A 19,193-nucleotide genomic window follows, 5' to 3' on the forward strand; every position below is an offset into this window, starting at 1 on the left:
GGGATGGAGATCTGGGCTGAATAGTGGAACAGAGAGGCAGAAAAAGTGGGAAAATGTCACCCAGGTACCTTACTGGGTGTGACTTAGGATCACTGGCATCACTGCAGCTGTGCCCAGGATTCCCAGGAAGAATGAGTGCATATCCCAAGAGATGAGTAAATAATGAGTTTGACACCCATCCCCTGTGAAACCCTTGCTCAATCCCTGATCTTTGCAAATATGAGCTGTCCAGTCCTTCCCAGGAATCCTGTGTGAGTGTGTGTGTCCATAAATATGTGTTTGTCCTTAAGGATCCCTGGAATAGTCTTGCCTCAGGGAAATAAAAGGGTTTTCCATCTCCTCTCTTTATGTCTTTTTTTCCTGAAATGGAAGGAATTCCACTTACCCATCCACACTTCCCCAAACTGCCCACTGCCCAGCTTCTTGACAAGCTTCAGGGCCTCCCGAGGGATCTCCCACTCGTCCCGGGCCCAGGGTCTCTGGGGAACCAGGGATGTGCAGGGAGCTGTGAGGCGCTGGCACAGCCCATCCCCTTTCTCTGGAGGAGGACAAAGCACAGGAGAGTTCAGTGGGATGGCAGAGAAAACCTCCTCCTCCTCCATCCAGGAGAAATCAACCCATGGAAACCTCCACAACCACACAGGGAAGTGGTGGAGCCCCCAGCCCTGGAGGGGTGTAAAAGCTGTGTGGATGTGGCACCTGGGGACATGGGTTAGTGGTGGCCTTGGCAGTTCAGGGGGAATTCAGTGCTCTTAGAGGGCTTTTCCAATGTTTATAATTCTATGATTTCATGAAAAGCTTCAGCCACAGGGATCAAGGCATCCAGAATGGCCCCAGTCAAAGAGGAAAGCGCAAAGGGAGCCATAGAGGAACAAATTATCCTGCCCAGTCATTCCAAACCTTGCTTCCCATGCACCCCTCCTGCATATCCTGGCAACATTCACCTCCTTCCTTTCCTGATGGGAGACACTCCCTGACTTTAGGGCTGGGGGCAGAGCTCACCCTTGCAATTCTCTAAGATAGAAACCAGGGCATGGGTTCTGGTTGTAGGATCTGCCCTGTGAGCAGCTGTGGTGTCCCCCAGACCTATCCTCCCTCTGTCCCCACCCTCTTCCAGGGCACAAACCCACGAGGGAAGGCGGACAACTCACGGCTGTAATGATGGATGAGCTCTGGCAGGCTGGAGAAAGTCATCCTGGGGGAGATGTAGTACCCCCCTCCATCCAGGGAGCGGATCCTGTAGTGTTTGATGATGTCCCCGTGAGCAGAGTTGTTGTCCCTCACAGACAGGGAATAGGCATCTGGAGAAGGAGCAGAAGGAGCTGTGAGGACAAATTGCACCCCAGCCAGGGACCAGCTGCCTCCTCTTTCCATCAACAGCTCCAAACCAGCCCTGGCTGGTGCCTTTCCAGGGCACGTCCCCCAGAATTTAGAGCTTCCCTCTCTCCAAGGCAAGGGGACAGGATAAAAGTTCATCAAAGCTCAATTGATCCAGTGAGGTTTCCAGGAGTAACACCTGCCTGTGCTGTGGCCAACAGCCCCCTGGAAGCCCTGTGGGGACCAGCAGCACCTCTGCAGGCAGAGCAGTCAGATGTTCCCCAGGTCAGGATGGTTTTTCCACAGCTCCATGTTCCCATCTGAGCTCTGCCAACCTCAGCATCATGAAATCAGAATGGTTTGTGTTGGAAAGGAACATAAATTTCATCCAGCCCTGCCCATCCATGAGCAGGGACATCTTCCACCATCCCAGGTTGCCCCAAGCCCTGTCCAGCCTGGCCTTGGACACTTCCAGGGATCCAGGGGCAGCCACAGCTTCTCTGGGCACCCTGTGCCAGGACTTCACCCTCACAGTGAAGAATTTCTTCCTAACATCCAATCTAAACCTGCCCTCTTTTAATTTAAAGCCATTTAAAGCCTTCTTCCTCTGGATTAAACATTATTAAACCTTGTGCCAAGGTCAGTGGTTCAGCTGAGGAGGAGAACAGAAGGTGAGTTCAGGAGAATTGTCTTGTTCAGCCACAAACTTGTGACCATGGCTAAACCAGATCCAGGAATTCCCATCTAGAATCTTGTCCCTTTTGGGCCTCAAGGGAGCTGCTCAGCCCTCCACCACTCCAACCTGCTATTCCCTCCATGAGAATCTAAACCAAGGCTGGTTTTCAGTGCACAAAAGCATCACTAGATGTTGCTGCAGAGCAGAACTTCCAGCCTGTGTCAGTGTGGTTCAAGGCAGCTTAGCAGTGGTGTTTTCCCCCCTTTGTCTGGATTGTATTTCTGGAGTGAGTTGTTACAAGCCTGCTGGGCTGTTCTAAGTCTAATATATCACCTGGTCTGATAAACTGCCCATTTTTGATTTTTTTTTAATGAAAAGGCAAGGCTATGCATGTTTAAAAGGGTGTATCTGTTCATGCAGGATCATAAAAAGAAGCAACGGCAACTCTGAAACCCTAATCCTGCACGTGAGGGGAAAATTTATTAACATAAAATCCTCACTGCCTGGTGTTTCTCCATCCCAGCACCAGCAGTTTTCCCTACACTGTGCCTGAAACCCATTTGCATTTATAAAAAGCAGCAAAAACTCCCCACTTCTGTGGATATTTGCTCTGTTGGAGCGATCATAAATCTTTACAAGCAGAGTTTGGAAGAGTCTGAAGTTTTCCCAAGTGCCAGCAATCATTTTGAGGGGACTCCCTTCCTGCAGAGACCACATCTGATGGTGTAAAATTCATGGAAAAACCTGGTGGTTTAAATGCAGAGCCAGAGAACCTCAATTTGACGTGGTGGCCTCCCCAGCAGAGGAAGCTCTTCTGGTTTTCTTTCCTTCACCATGAATGTCAGGCAGAAGACAAATTAACAAGCCTTTTTGATTTGATCAGTCCTGCAGCTGAACAGCTGAGAAACAGCCCTGAAACACCTTCAGTGGGGCAATAAAACCTCGAGGGAAAAGCAAAGAAATGGCTCTTCTGGCTCCTCTGTGGTACCCATGTGGCCCTAACTTCCAAAATAATGATAATAAACATCAAGGCCCAAGGCTGGACCTGATAATCTTAAGACATCTTTTTTAACCTAAATGATTCTGTGATTCTGTGAAGAATATGGCATTGATGACCACACAACACTATTATTACTATTATTACTATTATTATTATTATTATTATTATTATTATTATTATTATTATTATTATTATTATTATTATTATTATTATTATTATTATTATTTCTATTATTTCTATTATTTCTATTATTTCTATTATTTCTATTATTTCTATTATTACTATTGCTATTATTTCTATTATTGCTATTAACTGTTATTATCTTTCATTATTGCTGTTGAGGGTGATGACATTGTTTTAATTTCAAAGAGACTGAAATACTGCCCAGGCCAGGCTGCAGCCCAGGAGAGTTGGGCTCATGTGGCACCAGGAGGGTGTTTGGTGTGCCTGGGACACAGCTTAGGGTTTGTGTGGGATTTTTACAGGGTGAGGACTGCTCAAGGAAGGAGCCAAACTTGGTGTGAAGGCAGCTGCACTGAGGCCAAATGATTCTGCAGAAGGAAATCCAGGAATTGATGACAAACACCTCTGCAAGGGGGTGTCTGGGGGCTGAGAGTCAGCAGGGAGTGGAGACCTGCCCTGTTTGCCAGTGGTTGCACCCAAAACACTTTTCTCCCACAGGATCTCCTTTCCAGGCCCCACCAACCCTTTAAACTCTCCTACATTTTTCAGACAGAGTCAGGGCCAATCTCTCAGCTGCCAGAGTTAATTCTTACCCTGTCATTAAGCTCATGACTGCATCTCAGCCCCAGCCACAGTTTAATTTGCTGCAGGGAGCGTGGTGGAGCTTCCCTGTCCTCCTCCCTTGGGAGCTGCTGTGCAGAGGCAAGGGCACTGAAGGGAAAGATTCAATTCTTCCTTCACAGAATCACAGAATGGTTTGGGTTGGAAGGGTCCTTAGAACTCATCTTGTTCCATGGACAGAGACACCTTCCACTAAACCAGGTTGCTCCAAGCCCCATCCAACCTGGTCCCTGCTCCCAGTGACAGCAGAAAATAAAAATCATTGGCTGCTAATTCCCTCTGATGATATCCAGGATAGTCAAAAGGAGTTCTTGCTCCTCAGCCTCAAGGGACATTCACCTGTTCTGCATCCTGGCACACACCTGGACTGGTAAAGAGTCCAGAGTACAAAATTTATGGAACGATTTCCTCATCAAAATTTGGCCAGTCCTGGCACAGCTGCAGGGCAGTGACGGAGCCCCCATCCCTGGAAGGGTTTAAAAGCCACATAGATGTGGCACCTGGGGACATGTGTTTAGTCCATTTCCTGTTCCTACAGCTCTCACCAGCCCCTTAAATCCTTCCCAAGGAGCTGAGCTGGATGCAGAGGCTGAGCTCAGTGAGGTCCCTCCTGCTGGCAGCAGAGATGCAGGAATGCTGCTGGGAGCCAGGAGCCCGTGGCTCAGCACAGCTGGGCAAATGTGCTCCTGCAGCTTTTGGAATGATTGGTACTTCAGGGGGACTTTGTTTATTTGCAGCAGCTTCAGCAAGGACAGTGCTCTCTCGATGATTTCGGTGCTTCCCACACTGTCCCCATCTTCTCAGGATGATGAATGTGCCTTTTGGGGACTCTGAGAAATATTGGCTCTGAAGATTTGCAGAATTTCTGCATCTCAAACCATGAGGAAAATGAGACTCTTCTCAGGATGGGCTGGGAATAGGTGCTGCTCCAAGTCAGGGTGCAGAACCCATCCCACTGTGCCTGAGACATCCCAGTATGAGGCAACCACCCCCCAGTTTAAGTCATTAATGGGATTTAGCTCAGCCCAGTGACTAAAATTTGTCCCTGATGGTCAAATTTTGCTGGTGATGTGCCAAGTGAATGAAAACACACGTCATGGGGATGGAAAACCAGGAAAAAACAGTGGGGCTCTAAGGGCAGGGTTAATTCCATGGCATTGCTCTGCACATCTCTTGGTGAGCCACAGGGTGCTTTACACCAGGGAATTCAGCCTCATGGCACATTTGGAGATGCCTGGCTTTGTCTTTTCCCTTTCTCTTTAGGGAGGAGGAAGCTGTGGCTAAGATGGATCTAACATGGCCATTCAGGCAGCCCAAAGCACAGAGTGCTCAGGCAGCAGCTGGATGATTCAGAGGATGGGGTGTTCGAAGAATAACACCCATATTTTATCCTAAATATCAGAAAAGTCACAGGGCAGAGACACATCTGAGCATTTGGGACTCACATGGGGCTTCCATGGAGTGGAACCCACATCTGCTAATGCAGGATATCCCACACGTCATTCCTCTTCTGACAGCAGAGACAGGGAACTGAGGATCTGGTGATTTCTCCTTGGATTTCAGGACTCCAGCACCTCTGCTGTGACCTGTGTGACCAAGACCCACCCACACTCCAGATAGTTGCAGAAGTTGGGGACAATTGTCCTGAATAAGTGTGGGGAAAGGTCTGATCCCATGCATGTGTGGCACCTAGAGATGCCACAAAGACCAGGATCATGTGTGGACAGAGCTTCAGCACATGAGTGTCTGCTTTGTGGTGCTCCCTGCCCTTCCTGGCTGCAATGAACACCCCAAATATCCCAACAAACAAAGGGAGAGTGGGAATGGGATAAACAGAAGAGCAGCACGTGGTTCTAAGTCCAAGCCTGATCACTGCAAAAGCACCACAAAAGTAGGAGGGAAACTGATATACGGCAGAAAAAGTGACTTATAAAGTGAAATGCTTAGAAACAAGTATCTGAAATGTTTCCTGAGCTGAATGTTCCCTAAAAATTCTGGAAGCTGAAAATCCTTATGGATAGCAGCCCTCCTGCTTAGCATCAGCTCAGCAGGGATGTGTGGAGGTGAGTCCAGGCATGGGGCAGAGGGGGAAATTCAGAGTAGGATGTTACAGTCTGACACAGCCCCACTGCCTGGGGGCTGAGGGAGACAGCTACAGGAGGATGAGATTCCAGCTGCTGCATCCAGACCCTGGCACTGTTTGATTTTCTGGCAATGGTGGAAGGAGCATCTCCATGGTGGAAGGAACAGATGCTGGCTTGGAGATCTCCCTTGCGAATACAAGAAAAAAAGAGACAAGGAAGGAAGAAGGAGATGTTGCAGTAGGCAAGAGTCATTTGTAGGATGGAGGAACCAGACTGTTCCCTCTCTTACTGTTTGCCCTGGGACTTTGGAAGTGTTTGGGAAACAGGTCAAGGAAAAGAAGGTTCCATATGATTTCAGATGGATGCTCCAACTCTCTACTGATCATGTCACAGTTGGACACCACGACCTTAGAGGATTTCCAACCTAAACAATTCCTTGATTCTATTGGGAAGACACAAAGCACCTTTTCCCACATGTTAAGGAAAGACTCCTGCATCCATTTGGAAGGAAATGAACCAAATGACAACAAGACTGAAACACTTTCCTGAACTACTCCATGGATCTGGTTCAGAGCAGAACCACGAGCATCTCCATGCTGTAAACACACATTATGGCCCAGAGGAAGCAAGGAGAAAAAAGTAGGAAAGAAACAATAAGGAATTCCCATGGGAAAACCTAAACTAACTTCCAGACTCTATCAATTAATAGCATGGAACAAAGAAATTGAAATTGCATGGTTTTTTTGTTATTTATGGTTATATTAATAACTATATCCACTGCCCAAGAGGAGTTGGAGCATTCTCTGGCCTTTCCATCCTCACTGAATAATTTCTTCAAAAATCAGACGTGTTCATATGGAAGGAAAGTGGATGAAATCCATCTATCCTGCTCCAGTCACTCTCCTTCCAAAAGTTCTGGTTTGTATGAGTTCCCCTATCAGACTATCAGAAAAAACATGTTTTCCCTAGGAAAATGGTTTTTTTCCAAACTGTGCAAGTTTCTGTTGCAAACAGGAGAAATATTCCTTCAAGAGTGTGTAGAAATATCTTAAAAAAAAAAAAAAAAAAAAAAAAAAAGAGAGAGAGAGAGACATTTCCTTGGGAAGAAAAGGAAAAAAACCCCTAAACTATTTTAGAAAATCCGCTTATTTGTGTTCTTGTGTCTCTGCCATGACCTCTGGTGGAAGAGCCACTCTTACCACAGCCAGAACTGCACAAATGAGTAGATCCTGAGCAAATCTTTGCCCTCCAAACCCCCAGCTCACTCCTAGAGCCCTGCTGAAGGTTTTCCAAGCCTGGGCAACAATGAGGAATTACCTGTTCTCCATGGATCTCACCTTTGGTGGTTTCACTCTCCCTGACGAGGAAAGAGCCAACTTTGTTCCCAGAAGACAGCAGCAGCCGTTCAGCATCTTTTCTGCTCAGAGTTCTAAAATACCACCTGGGAGACAGAAAAGGCAAAAGCATGGCTTGAAAAGGAAAAACTCTACAAAAAATGGAATTCTTCCAGTTAGTTCTTTTTTTTTTTTTTTAATTAATCATTACACTGTGAAACTGAGGGTTGTTTTTATTAGCAAGTAGCTTTTTATCTACTGGAAAGTGGCAGTAATAGACTGTTTTGGGTAGATTAACACCAGATTTGGATCACTTTGGACTTGTTTCACAGCCTGGAAATTCGGATAGTGTGGGGAGTAGATGGGATGTGCAGTATCCCACACAAAGAGCCTTTATGTCTCAGCCACATTTCTGTGCCCTGCTAAATATTTGCTGAACTCAGTGATGGTTGTGTCCCTCCAAGAAGAGATTGCAGGCAGGACTGATCATTTAGAGCTGAATGCCATAGAGGAGGATAACTCATGGAAAAAAAATCTCCTCCTGTTTGTATTATAGCAAAATAAACTCTTTGGACTCCAGTCTTTCATTCAATTTTGCTTTCAGGGAGGTTGCATCTGGGCTCATGTAAAAAACAGCACTGTGGGTCTGGGTGTTGGCACCCAGGTTTCTGTCTTGTTCAATTGTTGGTGTGGTCCCTGGCAGATCCAAGACCTGGATCAGTGCACCCCATCCAGAGATTCCCAGTTTACTTATGGATATTCTCGTGGAAGGTGAAGAGGTTTGAAGCCATTTGTGTGGGTGGACTGACCCAGTGAGACCAGAGGATGGTCCCTGGCACTGCCACCATAACCTTTCTCCCCAAATCCTTGTTTTCCACAGTGGGTGCAATCAATGGGACAAGAACCTTTGCCCACTTTCCTCAAAACAACCTCATCCTCCCTTTCCACACCAATATGATGATCAAAAGCTTGTCCTGAGCTTTTGGGCAGCATTGTTTGACATGAGGAAAGACCTCCTGCCATCCAGCCCAGCAGTGACATCTTCCTGCCATCAATAAAGCTCCTCCTGGAGCTCATTGAGATCCAGGGCGCAGCATCCATGCTGACCTCTCAAAAGCTTTCCCACTTACTTTTCCTCTTCCAAACTGTCCACTTGTGCCACGAAGTTGCTGGGGATGTATCCTTTCCTCCCAGTGCTGAGGGACTTTGCCAGCCACCAGTCCCCCTCTCTGCAAAGGGAGCAGAGGAGAAGGTGTGAGTGCCCAGAGGAGGTTTTGTGACAAGCTGAGGCTGTGGGGATGTGGATTGTGGGGTTTGAGCACTGCAGATGGACCAGGACTCCATAATCCACTCTGCAGTTCCCTCTTTGTTCCCAAGCACCAAAACCAGGTTGGTGGCTGTTGGTGTTTCAGGGACTTGTGGAGGTGACAATCTCTTCCCATGAATGTGGAGCAACCACAGACCCAAATCTTTGCCACACACCTCGAGTGGTCACGGGGTTTATTTTGTCTCCTGAACAATGCATTGGGGTCCTTTCTGCTCCTTCCTTTGTGTTCCAGACACCCCACCTTGCTGTCCCACTGCTGACTGAGCTACCAGCCATGACCCAAAGCCATCCCCATGCAGGGGGTTCTCCACTTCCTTGTCCCACAGGTCCCAGTCTCTGGCATGTGGGTGAGAAATGTCACCTCTGGGGGCCACCTCAAACCTCCAGCAGTCAAGGATGGAGCAGCCCTCCAAGGCCTGGGGGCCCCAAGCTCACCTCTGCCCTGTTATGGACTGGGCCTCTTCTGTGGTGACTTTGAGAAGTTGAAATGAAACCTCACAAATGTCTGGCTCAGTTCTGTCCTTTCCTCTGACTACACCCAACCCACATCCTTTGCAGAAGCAGAATCAGCACAAACACAGGACAGGAGCTGGGTTTTTTTTGGTTTTGTTTGTTTTTTTGTTTTTGTTTTTGTTGTTGTTGTTGTTGTTGTTATTTATGCTACTTCTGCACCCACAGGCACTGACAGCAAAGAGGGTCCCAGTACCCCCCAGGCAGGGACAGTCCCCAGCCCCAGAGTATCTGTGACCCACGGAAATGTCACCCTGCAGAGAGAAGAGGGTACCCACAGCCACGCTCTGGAGCACAGCCAAGGCACAGGATCAGCTCTGGTCAGCTGCAAAGTGGTGGCTGACCCCAAGGTTTCCCCTTTCCCAGCCTCCCTGTGCTCATCTTTGAACTTCCTCCTGGGTCACTTACTTGGAGAGGACCTGGAGTTTCTCCCCTTTGACCAGCTCCAGGTCACGGTCACTTGAGGCAGGAAAATCGTACAGTGCAACCACAAACAAGTGATCTGAAAGAAGAATTAACTCCTTTGCATCCAGACTGTTCCTTGAGTGGCTTGATGCACACCTGGGTGTATGGTGGGGCATTGCAGCCCCTAAACATGGGGCTCTGTCATCCTTCCACCCCCAAATCCAACCTTTCCACCAATCCAGCTTTCCTGCTCAACACAACCTCTGCTCAGGGATTAACACTGATTCAACAAAGCATTTCCTGTGTATGTATTTTTAAAACACCCCCCAGTCCACAAAACCCAGACTGTCAACAAGAAAAAGGGGTTTGTGTGGAATTAGAAGGGTTATAAATAACCTGTCAGAGTTCAGCCTGAGTTTTACACAGTGGTAAATGAAAACTGCAACATTTCTCATGGCGGCTGTGGAATTTGACTCAAAATGATGTGGGGTTCTTCAATTGAAAAAAGCATAAAGTCATTGGAGTTTCTGTTGAGGCTGTTTCTAGGATTTAGCCCTCCTTGGGCTCATGGCCTGTGCTTTGAGCTCATCTGATATCTTGTCATCCCTCCCTCCTGAACACTTTTCCTTGGAGTGAATGAATCACAGAATGGTTTGGGTTGAGAGGGACCTTAAAACTCATCCAGTGCCACCCTCTGCCACGGACAGGGACACCTTCCACTATCCCAGGTTGGTCCAAGCCCTTTCCAACCTGGCCTTGGACACTTCCAAGGGGCACCCACAGCTTCTCTGGGCACCCTGTGCCAGGGCCTCCCCACCCTCACAAGGAACAATTCCTTCCTCACATCTTACCCAAACCAGAGTTGTGCCAGTTTAAAATGCTGCCCCTTGTGCTGTCACTTTCTGCCCGTATAAAAAATCCCTCTCTCTCTCATTTTTATGAGCCCTGTCCACGTGCCACCATGCTCTGGCCCAGCCCAGGCTGATCCCTGTGTGCTGGAGCTGAACTCTTGGTTTGCAAACCCCAGAGGTGCCGGGGCTGCTCTCGGGGAAGCGCTGCAACCTTTCCCCTGTGCTCTGCACGCTCAGAGCTGCTGAAGCAGAAAAGAGCAGCTATTCTGGGGCAAATCAAAGTTTATAAAAAGAATCAGCACATGCGCAGGATCACAGAAATCAAACCAAAACTCCAGGGTGAAAAAGAAAAAGAAAGGAGAAGGAGGGAAAGGAGGAGAAGAAGAAGAAGAAGGAGAAGGGCAAAAACAGAATTTAAAAAATTAAGAAAAATAAAAATTTAAAGAGAATCAAAAATTTAAAGAAAAAGAAAAAAAAGAAAAATTTAAAGGAAAATTGGAAGAAAAATTGGAAGAAAAACTTAAAGAAAAAAGAAGAAGAAGAAGAAAAAGAAAAAGAAAAATGTAAAGATAAAAAAAAATTTAAATAAAAATTTAAATAAAAGTTAAAAGAAAAAGAAAAATTTAAATAAACATTTAAATAAAAGAAAAAATTAAATAAAAATAAAAAGGAAAAGAAAAAGGAAAAGAAAATGAAAAGAAAAAGAAAAATGTAAAGATAAATAAAAATTTAAATAAAAGTTTAAATAAAAGTTTAAAGAAAAAGAAAAATTTAAATAAAAAGAAAAAGGAAAAGAAAAAGAAAAATTTTAAGAAAATTTTAAAGAAAATGAAAAAGAAAAAGAAAAAGAAAAAGAAAAAGAAAAAGAAAAAGAAAAAGAAAAAGAAAAAGAAAAAGAAAAAGAAAAAGAAAAAGAAAAGAAAAAAGAGAATTTTAACTGTGCTGCAGGAAGGCTTCAGCTTGTTCTCAGCCTAATTAATGCACTGAGACCGATGGACAGCCTATTATTAGCATTTTTCAAAACAGCCTGTCAAGCCACTGTCTTTGGGTGACCTTTTCAAATAATGCCACCAGCAAGAGAGCCAGACTGGCCCTTTGTCACTGCAAGATAACCGTGTCTCTGGGGTGACTTGGGGTTTGTGTCTGTGCAAGGCTGGCTGCTGCTCCGATGGCAATTTGTTAGGGAGGAGAAAGGGTCAGCGTGGGAGGAAAGGCAGCTTTGGAAAGCAGAGCCCTGAGCAGCTCCCTTCAGGCTTTTGAGAAGGAAATCGGAGATCCATGAGAGGTTCCAGCAGAGCCTCTCTCCCAGGATGGGAAAAGGATGATCAGTCAGGAGGGAGAATGCTTTGAAGTCTGAAAATAGCTGGCACGGTTGGGGGCTTCCCCTTGAGGCAGCTCGAATTAGCAATGCACCCAAACTCTGTCTGCCTCCTTGAGAAAGTTGTTATCACACATCTGCTCAGACATGAAAGGGTTTGGGGCATGAGGTGTCCACAACCAGCCTGCCATCCACACACACACCCTCCTGGTCCTTTTGAAAGGGAAATAATGCAGCGATCACACTTGTGCTCAGAAAAATAGGAGCAAGTGTGTAAATATATCCAAGCCCAGAGTGGCTGTGAACTCCAGAAAATGAAAATGGAGTTTTGATCTCGAAGCGACTGACATAAGTGAAAATAAGTGAAATTAAAAAGAGAGAATACAGCAAGGACAAAAAGGGTTTGTATGCTGAAAAAATACTTTATCACCTCTTATCCCACAACAGGCACACTGAAATGAGCCAGAAGAAAAGCTCTCTCTGCCCGAGCTAGCAGGATTTGCCATCTCATGATGAAAGGGGCTCTTCCTGTCCCTGAGTCCAGCACCCCATGAGAAACACGTGGATTACACTGCCTTGGACCAGTTTGATCCACTCAGGCCACGAAAGGCTCATTGGGGCTGTGAGGAGCTCTCAGATAAAGCTGCCAGCCCCAGGACTTTGATTGGGAGCCAAACACATCCTGGCTCAGAGCTGCTGTCAGCAAACTCTGATACCAGCAGGGTTTGCAGAGGCTCAGTGCCAGTTTGGTGGCTCAATAGGAATGATTCAACCCGTCCTCCCACTGCTGGCTTGTCCTGAATGGAAAGTCTTTGCAACCACCTCATGGCCACAAAGCAGGGCTTAGACTGTGCCAGGGTGTCCCACAGGATCATCCATTGGTCTGGGGCCATTTTGGGATGGTCATGGTGTGAGTGACAACTTGCAGGACACGTTGGCCAGCTGGGTACACTGAACTATGGTTTGCTGCTACTGGAAATGAGCTCAGCTTTCTGTTTCAGCCTGGCATGGGCTGGTTGGAATCACTGAATCCTAAACTGGGAAAAGATCTCTAAAGTCATCCAGTTTAACCATTTAATGCAGCACTGCCAAGGCAACCCCTAAACTATGTCCCCAAGTGCCACATTCCTGTGGCTTTTAAATCCCTCCAGGGATGGTGATTCCATTGCCTGGGCAGCCTGATCTGAAGATTGGTAACATTTTTGTGAAAATTTCTTTCCTAGTATCCAATTTAACCCTCCCCTGGTGCAACTTTAGGCCATCTCCTCTTGTCCTTTCATTTTTTTACCAGGAAGAAGAGCCCAACCCCTACCTGGCTACAATTTGTTTTCAGGGAGTTGTGCAGAGCCAGAAGGTCCCCATGAGCCTCCTTTTCTCCTGGCTGAGTCCCCCAGCTCCCTCAGCCTTCTCTCCTCAGACATGCTCCACATCAATGTAAACATTTTTGGTTAGAAGTTTTTTAATTTCTCACTGAAAACTCAGCCCTTTTTTTTCCAGTAGAAACAACCCTTCCTTCTCCCACTTCAGCTCAAACTCACGTTTCTGACAGCATTCCTTTCAAACTCAAATCCACATTCAAGTAACAACAACAAAACAACCAAGAATTTCGGCATTAACTTTGAGACGCCACTGAAGACCTCGAGTTCCAGACCATGCTAAACTTCCACACCCTGAAACTCAGTCCTGTTCATATTTTGGTCAGCAAGAAGCAAGTGAAGAGGTGGAAGAAGTGGTGGTTCCTCACCAGAAGAAATGACCTTGCAGGGACTTCGACTCCTCGGATGTTGCAGGTTACTGAAATGCCTGAGGACAAGCACCAAACCCACCAGCCCTTTCCATCAGTGGGATTTAAATCCAGCTGTGAGCAGCTGGAAGGGCAAGGGCAGGGGTTATTCTTCCTATTTTTTATGTCTTATCCATCCAATGCAAGCAGACAGCAGCCCTACCATGGGATTCTTAGATTTGGGGCCCACCAGGGGCCAGGACTTTGCAGTGTTGGGGGCTTTGGGGGCTCAGAATTAAAATTTTGACTCCACAGAGACTTAAAACCAGCCTTAAAAACTTTGTGATTGCTCAGGGAATGGTGTTAAAATGAATGGGAAACTCACACCATGGGAGAATCACCCAAAGTGAAAAAAGGATTGGTGATGCCACGTGCACCACATTGAATCCAGAGATCTGCACCCCTTGCCTGCCTTTGTGTTATTTCCATGAGGATAAATAATGTCAGGAGGAATTAGGTTTCTGTTAAAAATAAATAAAGAAATTATTTCTGAGACAGAGGTGTGAAAGCTGGAAAGTGTGAGACAATTTCAACAACTCAGATCAGAAAAAAAACCCAACAAAAATCATTCAAAACTCAAGGAGAGCAAAACGAAAAAACTCACAAAAATTAAAAAAAAAAAAAAAAACAGGAAAAGAAAGGGTTGATTTTACATCATGTGCCATACACACTTCCATAGCCAATAATTTTCCCTGATTGAATTTAAAGTGCTCCCACAGGATTTAATTCATGTCTCTAAATTTATTTTTTTCATATGATATTAGTGCCTGGATTTTGTGCTTTCTCTTTCAATTTACTTGAATTGCTGTCACTTAGGAGAAGATCTCTGGTATCTCAAACATCTTGCTTGGTTCTTATCAGCCTGTTTTGCCATACAGGGCACAGTCAGATGTACCATCATTTCAGGAAACTCAGACACTGGCAGAGAAAAATAGGAAGTTTTCCAGACTGTCAGTGTGAATATTCTTCCAGAACTGGAACTGAATCTAATGAACAAAATTAGTTTTGAGAGCTGAAAATGGCTAATATTGTACTTAATCCATTTTTTAGCATCTTTCAACTTCTGCCTTTGGGCATGAAGGAGAAGTAAAATCCGCCTCCTTGATCACAATTTCTGCGCTGACTCTGACCAGAGTGGAAAAAACCTTGTGATAAAAATCCTGTGATAAAAACCCTGTGAAAAAAAACTCTGTGATAAAAATTGTGGGACAAACTGTCAGTCCCTGCTCAGTTGGGGAGGTGGGAGAGCATGGCCACTTGGAAACGTGCCATGAAAACAATTCTGCAAAAGAAAACAGTCTCTGGAAAAATGGCATTTCCATGAAAACACACCCCAGATCACGTGGTTGAAGATATTCACCTCCCACAAATTTGATCTCCATAACAAAAGCCAAATTTGAACGACATTTTGATGTTGCAGGAGTTCCTGTGCTTGGCCCATGGTAGGCACCCTCCATCACCATCCATAAGACCTAAGAAGACCTAACACTGTCATTCCACCCATCCCATTTATTCACCATCCCCCTTTTCTCTTCCCTCACACCATCTCCCCTAATCCTACCCTTTCATCCACCGGTAGAACTTTCACGTTTTGCTTACTGCCCTCTTCCAAGCTTCCTCTATTTCACCCCCCTCTTCTAATTATCTCTCCCTCTGTCCTTAATCTGCAGAATTTCTTTGACAAAAACACACATGAGCTGGTGCTGGAGGCTGGGCAGAGGGAGCTGAGGGCTCCCTGATAAAAGGCAATAATCTCCAAACACCATCTGTGACCCACAGATAATTGCAGAGGTGGATGAAGCCAACAGCCCATCTCCAGGCAGGGGCTCTGTGTATCCTTATTTTATTCTCTTCCCTTTCTTCTTCTTCTCTTTGTAGCCTCTCTGGGCTCTCTGATGCCTGCTATTTCCTCTGAAATTTTCAGCTGGCTGGATAAAGCATCCATGACTTGTCACACTGCAGACAGGGCAGAGAAGTCTCACACAGCTCCAGGCTCAGATCTCCCTTTGCTCCAGCAATCGTGGAATCACAGGATTGGAAGAGACCTTAAAGATCACCTGGCTTCTGAAGGAGAGGGAGTGCTTTTCCCTCTGGATTTCTTTGATGAGCAAGGGGAAAATTGGCAGCTGCAAGGACTTGGTGATGTAAACTGAGTTTTCTGAACCACTCTGATAAACTCCCTGCCTGGCACGGCTGCAAATACAGAAACCACACGCCTGTGATGTGAAGTGATGGCTCGTCCTCAAACCCTGACATTTGGGGACCACCACCCTGCAAAACCCCATGGGGAGGCAAAGAAAACAGAGCCTTACCTTGTGCAGAGGCTTGGTTTAGATGAGGGCTGTTGATAACTTGTCTCCCCTGTGATAGAAATAGAAAGGAAAAAGGAGATATTTATCACTTTGCTGTGTTTCAGGAAGAACTGATTTCAGCTTCACAGACGAGTGGGAGTCTGGTCCAGAGACCATTGCAGCCCCTGTGCCTGGCTTCACAGCTGTGATGGCTTTAGCACATTTTTGCCGTGAGGTGTTCACAGCTGTCTTCACAGAAAAGCTGCAATAAGCCTTGGCTTCCCTCTGAGTTAAAGCAGAAATCTGCTGCCCCCTCATTTGGAGCCTGCTCCATCCAACCCCTGTCCACTGATGCCAGATTTAGGATCAGTGAGGGGTGAGAGATGAATGGTCCAATTGAGAAATGGCAATTGCAGAGTTGTTTGAAGCAGAAAACCAGAGACACTCTGCCATAATTGTCCCCAGGATCATGGGTATACGATATCCTTTGCTCAAGACTACATTAAAAAAGCAGAGGCAGTGGCTGCAACAGCTAATTAATCAGAGAACTGTAGAAATCATAGAATATTAGATGGTCCTTGTGGATATCCACTCAGGATGTCCTATGATCCAATGATTCCATGATTCCTGAGATGGAAGGGGTCCACAAGGATCATTGATCCTGCTCTGGGCCCTGCAGAGAGACCCCAAAAATCCCACCCTGTGCCTTGGAACATTGTCCAAATGCTCCTGGAGCTCTAGCAGCCTTGGGAGATTCCCTGGGGACCCTGCTCAGTGCCCAACACCCTCTGGGGAAGAACCTTTTCCCAATATCCAAACTGGGAAAAATTCCCAATTTGGGAATTAGTCCCAAATCCCAACTGGGACTAAATCTCCTCTGACACAGCTCCAGCTGTTCCTTTGGGTCCTGTCACTGGTCACAGGGAGCAGAGATTGCAGCTGCCCCTCCACTGTCCCTCAGGGGGAAATTGCAGACTGTGAAATTAAATAGCAACAAGTTGCTGCAGCTCATCTGGGCACAATTTTAAAATGTTTACTTTGCTCCTGGTTTGGTTTGGCCCTGCTGCTGGAACTGGCAAATTGTCCATAGATCATTCCAAGTGAGCTGGGATGGAACCACCTTGTTTTGGGGGATAACAGTTTGAAACTGGCCTTCACCCACCTCACAGCTCCCATGGTGGGTGTTTGACCACACTGGGTATTTTTATACACGTGCAAAAGTGGTGAAATACAGACAACAGAACTAAAAACACCTCGTGTTTTCTGCCTGCACTATCCTTTCACCCCAGCTCAGCAGCAGTGTGGGGTGGGAGAGCTGCTCATCTGCTGCCATTTCTCATTTAAGTGGAAGAAATTTGGATTTCCCCTGACATGTGAGAGCTGAGTGCCTGTGGCAAAAAATAATGAATGGCAGAAGGTGGCCAGTGATACTGTATTTATACTGATAGTGTCTCCTCTCCAGTGAGCTGGAGAGGATGAAATTTAGGAAAATAACATCTTCTTGGTCAATCTGACATCTGCTGTCATGAAAACTGGACTGAATGGCCGTGGGAGAACTCAGAAATGAAAGTAAAGGAGTGAAAAACATCTCCAGCTGTCATAAAAAGCAATGATTTGCAATTCCTCCCCTCTCCCAGGGCTTGAGATGGTCTTCACATGAGAGCTGCAACTCGAGTTTCTCTTGTGCTGGCTGCAGTGCTGGCAGGGGCAAGGAAAGACAAAACAACTTCACCTCCTTTGGACAGCAACAGAGGCGAAGTGACTTCCAAAGTTTAAACAAGTTTGTCATTTGAGGTCTCCTAAATCCTTCCCCAGTTTCTTCCTGTTCTGTGTCCATGCCAGCAGAGGCTGAGGGAATGCAAAGGGCCCAGGATTTCTGATTTTCAGCTCAGCCCAACACAGACTGGCTGCAGACCCTCTTCACTGAACCCGCTGAGGACTCGCAGTGGTGAAGTTTCCACTGTGGTTTGCAACTCTGAATCTTAGCCTGAATCTGACCCATCTTGCAAGTCAGCAATATCAGCTTGGGTTTCAAAGTGCTGATGAGAAGATATTTCAATACACACTATTTTAGGGGTTTGAAATATACAGAGGTTCCTCGGAGCCCTTCCCACCCCTGTCCAAAAGGGATCAGCTGGGAGGACCAGGTTTCCCAGAGAAGCTGTGGCTGCCCCTGAATCCCTGGAAATGTCCAAGGCCAGGTTGGACAGGGCTTGGAGCAACCTGGGATAAAGGAAGGTGATCCTGCCCATGGCAGGGGGTGGAACTGGATGGGCTTTCAGGTTCTTTCCAACACAAATAATTCTGTGATTATATGACTCTAAATATTGCCTGCATCACCCCAGATACCAACTGAGCTGTGGAGGGATCCCAAAAGGACAGAAAACTGCAGGCTTACCTTGGGTGGGGCAGGAGGAGGTTTGCCCTTGGTTTTTGGGTTGCCTCCAGAAGTGTGTTTCTCATTGGGCATCAGCTGATTTTTGCTGCCAAACAACCCCATTCTGGAAGGAAGAGCAGAAATCGTCTTTAATGAGACAGCTTTTGGGGAAAGGTGCAGGCACTGAGGCACAAAGTCTTTCCATTCATTTAGAACAAGCTGGAGAGGATCAGAATGCAGGACGATGGGACAGTGAAGAGAGGAGTCGAAAACCATCCTGTCTACAGCCCTCTGCTGCCTTGGACCTTGTGAACCCCATGGTTTCTGTTCCCACATGACTCTGGTGTTTCACACTTTGCATATGAGGTTCAAACAGACACTTCAAGTCACCAGAAACACAAGAAAAAGAGACTCAAGTGACTGCTTCGGACATGTCCCCTCTCCAACTCAGAGATTTCCATCTGATATCGAACACCCAGAGCTGGGTGATGCCAGAGGGATGAAGATGGATTTATCAACAGCCCTGTGCTGAGCTGTTCAGCTGCACCAGGGCCTCAGGAGAGTCACAGGGTCCCTGGCCTGAGAAGGAGTCACCTCAGGAAGCTCAGGGCTTTCTGCAGCTCCTGTCCCTCCCACGCAGCAGGGCCAGCGCGCGGATGTGGCCGCGCCATGCACGGAACCAAGCCCGCTGCTCCTCACGTTTCAGCAGCTCAGGCTCACACTTGGGTTGTCCAGGAAGCCACAGGACCTCTCTGGCCCTTCGGAATACTGCAAGAAGTTCAAGGAATGTGGTGCAGCTTGCATCCATCCTGCCTGTAAAGACAAGCTGAGGGCTCGTCTCATCCATCTGCAGCACTCTGGCACTTTTTGATGTGCTCTGGGTCCTCAAAAGGTGTGGCTCTTCCAGAAATCATGGATTAGGTTTCCCTACACCCTATGGATGTCTCAGACCTCCTGGACACCCCAAGGATCACTAGACACAAATGAATCAAACCCTTTCCATGGATCATCATCTGGTCTGCATTAAGGTTTCCAAACATGGGCTTGAGGACTGTTTGACTTTCATCCTAGAAATGCAATTTCAGCTCCAGTCTGGAATTCAAGGATAATAATGGG

At 46.5% G+C, this 19,193-nt stretch overlaps 1 protein-coding gene across 1 annotated transcript in view; it reads right to left on the minus strand.

Annotated features, from left to right (window-relative positions):
- BLK (BLK proto-oncogene, Src family tyrosine kinase) overlaps window positions 1-19,193 on the minus strand; it is a 35,847-nt gene that overhangs the window by 8,937 nt on the left and 7,717 nt on the right. The window contains exons 2-8 of the mRNA XM_036380311.1: window positions 18,099-18,201; window positions 15,722-15,770; window positions 9,461-9,554; window positions 8,346-8,444; window positions 7,219-7,322; window positions 1,152-1,301; window positions 386-538 (exon numbers count right to left, since the gene is read on the minus strand). Coding sequence (XP_036236204.1) covers window positions 386-538; window positions 1,152-1,301; window positions 7,219-7,322; window positions 8,346-8,444; window positions 9,461-9,554; window positions 15,722-15,770; window positions 18,099-18,201 — 752 coding nt within the window. The remainder of the gene's footprint in view (window positions 1-385; window positions 539-1,151; window positions 1,302-7,218; window positions 7,323-8,345; window positions 8,445-9,460; window positions 9,555-15,721; window positions 15,771-18,098; window positions 18,202-19,193) is intronic.

The sequence above is a fragment of the Molothrus ater genome, chromosome 3 (assembly GCF_012460135.2).
Source record: "Molothrus ater isolate BHLD 08-10-18 breed brown headed cowbird chromosome 3, BPBGC_Mater_1.1, whole genome shotgun sequence".
NCBI lineage: Eukaryota > Metazoa > Chordata > Aves > Passeriformes > Icteridae > Molothrus > Molothrus ater.